The sequence below is a fragment of the Macrotis lagotis genome, chromosome 7 (genome assembly GCF_037893015.1).
Source record: "Macrotis lagotis isolate mMagLag1 chromosome 7, bilby.v1.9.chrom.fasta, whole genome shotgun sequence".
NCBI classification, from domain to species: Eukaryota; Metazoa; Chordata; class Mammalia; order Peramelemorphia; family Peramelidae; genus Macrotis; species Macrotis lagotis.
In genome coordinates this window covers 54,234,237-54,243,369 of record NC_133664.1, presented here as the reverse complement: position 1 = coordinate 54,243,369, position 9,133 = coordinate 54,234,237, and the positions used below count along the sequence as shown (strand labels likewise).

Here is a 9,133-nt window from a genome sequence, read left to right as displayed (position 1 = left end):
AGATTTGTAGCAGCATACCAATGATGGCTTCCAAAAGGACACAAAGGTAAATCAAAAGGGTGAAAGCCTAATTTAATTTAACAAATGAATATTATGCTACTTACCAATTTTTTTTAAAAAGAAACATACCTAATTTCGAGCTAATAGGAGAGATAAGACTTATAAACAAGTTAGTTTGCTAAAGTTATACTTTGATAAGGATGGAAGAGAGATTCAGCAAAATAATCAAAGAAAATTTGAAGGGGGAGATATATTAAGCTAGGGAATGGGGCCAGAGGGAGGTAGGATAAAGTAAAGGATCAGAAAAGATTTCATGACATCTCAGTGGGACCTAAGGGAAGAAAAGGATGTTGATAGACCCAGAAGAGGAAAGAGTCTCTTTTGACCCTAAACCAACAATATACAGGATAAAATTGTTGGAATTCCTAAAAAGTTTAGTTGAGTCAGAATGTAGAATATGGAAGACTGAAAAGGTATTTGTAGAGCCTTAAATGTTAGACTGGAGGTTGCATTTCATCATGCAATGGGCAATAGGGAATGCTTCTCAATGGCAATCTATGATCTTATGAAAGAATACTTGAGTAAGTAAAGAGGATGGGAGCCAACTCATCATCCTAAAACTTTATCAGTGAAGGAGAGAGAGAAAAGACAAGAGCTTGAGGAAGGTAGCCAGCACAGGAGAGGTTATTTTTGACTTATGATTATAAAAAACCATTTTTAGCACCTAATTGAATGAAATGTTTTGTAACTATTATAACCACTGTGGTTTCCAACTGACATATTCAGAGTTCCCAGTTCACCAATTGAGAGTTCCCATCAAGCATATAGATAAGTATATACTAATTAAATGGAGCCACCTGCTGTTCCTTCACCTGCCCCCAGAGAGCTACAATTATCCCCTGCGATGAAATGTGTCCAGGTAAAACAGGTGAAGTGGGCCAGAGGTCTTTCTATTTCAAATTCTAGCTCTTCTCCATACTATATAATGTTGGGTATGCCTGGACTGAACCTCAGTTTTGTAAAATGACAGGGTTGGAAAAAGTGATCCATCAAGTCCCTGCCATGTTTAGGTCTTACATTCCTATGATCCCAAGTCTACCAAAACTTTCTGGGTCTCAGCTTTGCTATATATAAAATAAGAGGGTTGATCTCAGATTCCTTCTAGTTTTAAGGTCCTATGGTCTGATGTTTTAAAAATCCAAACTGTTCTGAGGCTGCCAGACAACATGCTAACATATCTAATGAATGTGTGATAAGACTCATTCTCATTGCCTAAAATCTATCTCTGGGTTACCATATGCATCTCTTGTTTTGTGAAAGAAAAGGGGGGTCATGGTTATTTTCTTTCACCTGGTTAGGAATCTCTCATTCTATACTTAACATCTACCTGGAAGAGGACTCATTTCAATTTTAGCATTCTAGAATCAGGGCCCATCAGAGGCAAGGTTTTCCTCCTAATTCTAACTTGGTTACATGTAAGCTTCCAACCAAATAACTGGCAGATCGCAAGTTTGGAATCAGGAGACCTAAATTTGCTTCCTGCCTCCTTTGGGATCTATGTTTGTATTTATGGACAAGTACTATTCCAAGCCTTAAGGTGAATCTGTAAAATGGAGTCAATAATTGTACCACCTGCCTCATAGGATGAATTGTTGGGAGAATTCTTTGGAAATCTCAGTCTTATATAAGCTAATTTGTTCATCTTTTTTCAGTGTGTGTTCCATTAAGATTTTTTGATTGAAGGTTACTATGGAAAACTCAAAATTAATACCTATGGCAGATTGACCTCTGGTAACAGCCACTGCATTTTTGAAACCCTAGACTTGGGCAAAGGCTTAAATGGTCTTCTTTTTATTACTCAGTGAAAGACTGAACAATTTGCAGATTGTCCATGTTATCTATTACTTTTCATAATCCTTAGGATCGTTTTATTTCTATTTTAGTGCCTCTACTGATGAAGAATTTCTAAAGAAAGGCAAAAGGCTAAGCATTTAATTTAGATCAAAACATAAACTCTTTTGAGAAATGACTGGGAATAAGAATTTAAACTTTCTTTGGAGAGCTACTTCATTCATGATCAGCAAGCAAATAATCAGCCAAACTAAAGCCAAAGTGATTGGGGTGTCTGCAAATGAGGGTTCAACCCCACTTGCCTGTGTGACTTTGAGCAAATCACTTAAACTCCCTGGGTCTCAGTTTCCTCTTCTGTGAAATGAGGGTGCTGGATGAAATGACTTCTGAGGTCCCTTCCAGTTGTAAATCTTTGATTCTGTGATCTGACCTCTCATCTACAGTAAGGTGGGGGGGGGGTGTTGTTTGGGTTTTTTTTTTTTTTAATTTCAAACTGCCTCTTGGATGGCTACCTGGTGTTTCTATCATGCCAAGTTCAACAAATTCAAAACTAAACTCATCATTGTCCAGGACTTAACTCTTGTCTCCTTTACCAATCAGTCCATTATCATTGGTGAGCTTACCAATGACACCTCCAGTTTAGAAGTCTGAAAACTATCTCTGGCTTCCTGCCTTTTGGTTCTTAGATTTAACCTCTAGTCAAGATACATTTTTTTCCTCCTTTTGAAATATCTCTCGGGTTCATCCCTTCTCCATTTTCAGGACCATTAACCCAGCTCAGTCCCTTATTTCATGCCTATAATTTAGAAACCTCTCTGATGGAACTCCTGGGGCCTTTACCCCTGAGTAAAATAGCCAAACCAGTCTCTTGTTTACAGCTGCTCAAGAACCTTCTAGAGCTGGCTGTTCTGTCTGTAAATCTTTGCCAATATGAAAATAATGATCCTTTGCCAGACTTTCAAAGTCCTCCACAATCTGGTCTCAGGCTTTTGAGAGATAGCAGGGTACAATGGAAGACTCCCAGATCCTGGAAGCAGAAGATGCAGATTCCAATTACTTTGTGTCACACACTAGCTTTGCACCCATGGACAAGACTGTTAGCCTCACTGTAAAATCAGAATTATACTACCAAACTGACAAAGTTAGGGTTAGGAGAACAGTGTGTAATCCTAAATGTACTGTCTAAATGTAACTGTTGCTGATTAAAAGAGATAGAACCAGTCCAGAGTCTGCCTGATTGATGTTTGTCCTTCGTGCTTGAAGAAGACCATAACATCAGTAAGAGGCCAGCACAAACACTTGATTAGGATTGGGGTGAGGGGGACAGTGCTAAGTCACCAGTCTCTCTTTCTCCTCCAGGGCCATCTGGGTCCAGTAGCCAGATACGGATCAGGATGACTGGAGATGGTCTTGGATTAGAGGCATTTGATAGTAAGTGACTTGCCCAAGGTCATACAGTTACTAAGTGTTTGAGGCTGAATTTGAACTTCCATACTCCTGACTCCAAGCCCATTGAACCACCTAACTGCTCCTCTTAAGAGTTAGGAAATTCTCAATTCCCCCTCCCCCTCTGTTTTAATTAATTTCCACTCTTCCTTCCCCAGTCTTCTCCAGCTGCACCATTCTTGGCATTTCCCTCCACAATTAGACTCATTTGAGGTTCTGACCTTTTCCACAATGTTCATCAAGTTTTCCTAAACCAAACCTACTTATGCAAATTCTAACTACAGCCCAGCACATTTCCAACTTTCTCCAAGAGGGTTTTTTCAGAGAATTCCCCTGACAGCAAGCTCTCTTTTCTCTGAATTTTTTATTGGGCACCTCTGCCGGCAGCCCCACCTTCTCCCTTAATTGGGTGCTAATTATGAGTAGTCTAGCCTTTTTTTTTCTTGAAGACAGACATCATGGCACATACTTTTCCCCATCTTCCTCTATTCAAACACAGAAGACACAGAATGGAATCTCAGGCCACAGAACTCAAAGGAATTTTAAAGCCCTAATCTAAATCATTCATTTTACAGATGAGGAAATTGAGGCTTGGAGATGTGAAATTGCTTGACCAAAGTCACAAAGATCCCTGCCCCCTATCTAAGCCCCTGAGCTGGAATGGACTTCTGAGACCATCGACTCCAACCAATCCCTTATCTGACAGATGAAGAAACTGAGACCTAGAGTCATGGCTATTATATAAGAGAGAGGATTTTAATACCGCCTCTCCTTTTCTGGTACTTCCACTGTGCCAACTCCTCTGTCTCAGGATTTAGAAATTAATTCAAGGTAAGGGGGGGGAGGGAAAGGGGATGAAGGGGAAAAAACGGATCCCTTCACAGGGTAGGGCCAGGCTTTCCAAATCCTTTGCTTCAGGGAAAATGAGCAAAATTCCTGCCAAAAGATATTTTGGGTGGAAAGTTTGAGGCACGGCGATGGACAGCTACCTCTTGTTCAGGAGATGCCAAGTAGCCCCCAGCCCAGGATAATGATGGTGTCTGGCTTCCATTTTCAACGAAGAACATGACATCAGGAAGGTGATGTCATGACAAGCACATAAATTTGAGTGGGGGGAGGGGGGCAATGCTAAGTCACCAGCCTCACTTTCTTCTCCAGAATCATTTACATCCAGTGGCCAGATACGAATCAGGAGGATTGGAGATAGCCCTGCATGCGAGGTCTTTAGGGTAAAGTGACAAGCCCAAGGTCACACAGCCAGTACATATCAAGTGTCTGAGGCCTGATTCGAACTTCCATCCTCCTGATCCAAGGTCAGCGCTAACCACTGCACCACCTAGCTGCCCTCCCCAGCCCAGGAGATGCCCAGATACCCCAAACTCCCCTTCCGTGGGAGGAGCGCCTGGGTGCCCACCAGGTGGCAAGGGCAGGGGCGGGCTCCGGTGCTGGGAGGGGGGCATCCACAGGCTCCGGCTGCCCAGCGCGGCCGCCAGAGAGCGGCCGAGAGCTCGCCGTGCGCTCCCGGGTCGGGTGCCTGAAGCCAGGCCCCCCGCCCGCCCGAGCCCCCCCCGCCCGCCCGAAGCCAAGCCCCCCCCGCCCGCCCGAAGCCAAGCCCCCCGCCCGCCCGAAGCCAGGCCCCCCGCCCGCCCGCCGCTACCTTCCACCAGCCGCCGCGGCCCAGAGGCAGCCGGGGGAGGGGAGGGAGGGGCGGGGGAGGAGGGGAGAGGAGTCCGGGCCGGGATGCAGGCGCAGAGCAGCCGCGCGCTTGTCCCCGCCGGTCAGCCCCTGGCCGCCCCGCTCTCCGGGCCCGGCTGCCCTCCTCCGCCGGACGGGCTTCGGCCGGGGCGCGCGGGGCTGCGTGCGCCCTCCTCCCCCTCCTCCTCCTCCTCGTCCTCCTCCCCCCCCCCCCTCCTCCTCCTCCTCCTCCTCCTCCTCCTCCTCCTCCTCCTCCTCCTCCTCTTCCTCCTCCTCCTCGCCCTCCGTCCGCACCCGCTCGGGGCTCGGGCTGAGTTGGGTGGAGGGCAAGAGGCGGCCCGGAGATGGCTCGGGGCAGGGCTCCCCTCTGGGGCTGGTGGGCAGCCCTGGGGATGCTCTGCTGGCCCGCCTCCCGGGCGTTCAACCTGGACGTGGACAAGCTGACCGTGTACAGCGGGCCCCGGGGCAGCTACTTCGGCTACGCCGTGGACTTCCACCTACCTGACCCGCGGACGTAAGTCATCCTCCCCGTCCCCCGTGCGCCCCGGGCACCTCCGCTCAACCCTCCTCCGGCCTCTCCCCGGGGGATGCCCACCTCTAGCACCCTCACATCACAAGGAAGCCGAAAGTCCGGATCCTCGCTGCCCCTTCCCTTCCCTTCCCATGGCCCGACACCCAAAGCGCAAGCATCAGTCCCTTTGCGTAACTGTGGGTCTGCCGGAAAGCAGAGAGAGACACCTCTGCCGGAGCCCTACCCCTCGGAGAGGTCCCGTGGATCAAGCCTTCTCCATCGCACTAATGAGATGACAGAGCACTGGACCGAACAAAGCCAAACACAAACCTTCCCCATGAAAAGCCACTTCTGCTGCCTGTTTACGCATTGCCGGGAAGTAGGTTTAGGGAATGTTGGGGGGACCGAGATCATAGGGCGACTCTGTGCGCGCTAAGCAGCTGTGCTTGATCCTTTCATCTCACCTAGAGGGTTCGTATCCAAACAGCTCTATCCCAGGGACTCCCCCCCGACCCTCAGCCCCCAAACTCCAATGTTTCCCGATGCAGAGATAGTTCAGTCAAAGGAGAATTGGTCACTTAAGATTTTCATCGCTCCCCCACACACAAACACTAAGAACTTTTTTTTAAATCTAGGATCTCAGGAGTGTAGGTATTTCGTTTCTCGACTCTCGCGTGCCCAAGATCTTACCTTTAATTCCAATGTTTTGCAGAGTGAGTATCTTGGTGGGAGCTCCCAAAGCCAACACTAGCCAGCCGGACATAGTGGAAGGTGGCGCTGTCTATTACTGCCCCTGGCCAGCCACTGGGGATGTTCAGTGTAAGCAGATCCCGTTTGACACTACCAGTAAGTAATATTTTTTCCCATTAATTAACTAAGTATTAATTCCAAGTCACCATTTGCGCCAGCCACCACGATAATCAAAATCAGATTCTTCTCGAACTCTGACTTGTTTGATCTATCAGGACAGTCAGATCCCAAGAAAAGCCAATTCTTCCAGGCATGCATGTCTGAGGCTATGGGTTGAGGGGTGTTTAGTGGGCTCCAGAGAGCTAATCAAATCATGACCTTGAGGATTTGAACTTAGCCCAGTAGTTGTAGTTTCCCCCACTGTCCTGGGACCAGCGAGGGTATGCTCCAGAAAAAGCACAATTGTTATACAACAGCTTTGGCAAGAGAACTTGGTTTATTCCTAACCACAAATCTGGGAGCGGGAGGGATTCTGCAAGCCTCCACTGTCCCAACTCCCAGGGCAAATCTTAGTTGTTACAGACTGAGTCTTTCCTTCATGTTGCCATTTAATTCCTTACAGAAAGTAGGAATTTTCTTTCAAAATATTGGACACTGGATGCAAACTAGTACAGTCAGAGTGTGGATGGATTACATTCGTTTCCAAAATCCCCAGACAGCTGTTTCTTATTTAATTAAAAGGAAAATACATTTTAAACAACTCAGGCTGGTTCTGTTTTCTGTGGTGTTTTCCTCTTTATGTCCTGAGAAAATAATTTAAACCCAGTGCTTTTTTGACTGAATGTTTTAATTTATGTAGGGCAAATTTTTAGGAATACAGAAACCTTACATCATTAGATAGCACGCACCTACCTTTTTTTCTCTGAAATCTGCCAAATATGAGAGAAGTCCTGCATTGAGAAGAGCATCATTTGACATACCTTGTGATTCACTCACCTAATAATCCCTGTGATCATTCTGTAAATTTGATTCTAAGACTCCTAGCTTTCAATTGTTGAAATCATGGGAAAATGGGAAAATAGTGGAGGGAGTGTAGTGGAGGGAGAATGGGCTTATTTGAATTCTGTCTTATCACTTCTCTCTTGTGTAACCTTAGGGAAGTTATTCCCACTTTCTAGCCTTTTTCCCCTATATATAAAACCAAGGGATTGGATGAAGTGACCTTTGAGATTCCAATTCTAACTCCACAATCATGTGTAGTTGAAATTTACATGACATCAAGGTATAAGAACATTAGTAATATATAATTTCATACTTATAAATGTATAGTTAAGATTTTCTTTTTTTCAGTACATGGTATTTTAAAAGATGAAATAACTCCTGGTAGAAATATCTTAAATTAAAACCACAAAGGAAATAAATGTATAAAACATCTTTTTTCTTAATTAAAACTTTCTCTTTTTTATTAAAATAGAAGGTTCTCTGGAAGGTGTCTGAGTAGTGTTTGACCTTGTAGATTTGTAAATGTAGGTTGTATAAATTTAAATTCTTAATTTTTTGTAAGTTCATTTACTTAATAAAACTTTTGAATGCATTTATTTCTAGGTACACTTATGATTTATCCTTTCCCAGGTGAACAGCAATCCCTTCCCCAAAATAAAACCCTCTTCTTAAAATGTATAATCTAGGGGGCAGCTAGGTGGCGTAGTGGATAAAGCACCGGCCCTGGAGTCAGGAGTGCCTGGGTTCAGATTCGGACCTGTTTGCCTTGTAAAAAAGCCTAAAAGAAAAAAAGATGTATAATCTAGTAAAGAAAATTCTCCAAAATAGGTAATATATGACTCTCTATTTTAAGTCAATCATATTTCTAGCAGAAAGTGATTGATGTATTTGATTTTCATCCTTTTGAGCAACAGAGCACAGTTAGAATTCTTAAGTCTTTCAAAGTTTTTTGAAAAATATTTTTGTTGTCATTAAAATATTTGTTCTAGTTCTCACTTTTCTCTGCATTAGTTCACAGGGTCTTCCTAGGTTCTTCTGAAAGTGTGCATTTCTTCTTTTCTCATTGCAAAATAATATCTCCTTAAATTTATACACTGTAATCTCTTTAGCTCTTCTCCAATAAGAGAAACTTCCTTGGTTTCTAATTTTAGAAGAATTTGGGAAAGAGAGTTGCTATTGTTTGTATAAATTGGTTCTTAGCCTTTATCTCTGAATTCTTTGAAGGTATTCCTCTAGTAGTATCACTTCAATTTGCATATATGCTCCTTCCCTACCTAAGAAACCATTCTTTATACCAAAGAATAAGAAAAGCAAAAAAACAAACAGCAAAAATAATAAATAAATAAATATATAAATCAGATTTGAGAGGATCTGGAATGTCATAGACTCATAGTCCCCTACTTCTTCAAAAAAGGGAGGAGTGTTTCCTCATCTCTTTTAGGATGAGCCTGATCATTATGATTGCCAGTGACCATTAACAAAATTAAGTGTTTTGTGTGTGTGTGTGTCCCCTAAATCCATTCCTTTGTTATTGTGTTGTATGTATTATCTACCAGGTTTTTGCATCAGTTCATATCCCTTCTCATGCTTATCTGAATTCATCAGTTTTTTTGCTGTTTTTAAGGATGTATTGATTTATTTATTTTCTTTTGAGGATTGCTTGTGAACTATTTTATACTGTAAGGCCTCAATTTTCATTTTTATTAAATGCTGCAGGTGTCTTCATGCCATTTGTTCCAAGTTTTCATTTAAAAGATGGACATTGGGAAATTAAAGTCTAATTACTTTCATTGGTACGGGAAATGTTTTCCCTGCTGTAATAGTTTTAACAGGACTTTGAAAGATTCCCCAGTTACTGATCTCAGCTTTAGGAATGATCTTTCTCAATCAGCAAATTGAAACATTTTAATAGAATAAAGTTGAAGGTCTCATCCAAAA

General features: G+C 43.5%; 1 protein-coding gene across 1 annotated transcript in view; it reads left to right on the top strand.

Annotated features, from left to right (window-relative positions):
• Positions 1-5,293: 5,293 nt before the first annotated feature.
• The window catches only part of ITGA8 (integrin subunit alpha 8), a 205,931-nt gene continuing 202,091 nt past the window's right edge, over positions 5,294-9,133 (top strand). Inside the window, exons 1-2 of the mRNA XM_074192923.1 lie at positions 5,294-5,506; positions 6,216-6,349. Coding sequence (XP_074049024.1) covers positions 5,337-5,506; positions 6,216-6,349 — 304 coding nt within the window. The 5' untranslated portion in view covers positions 5,294-5,336. The remainder of the gene's footprint in view (positions 5,507-6,215; positions 6,350-9,133) is intronic.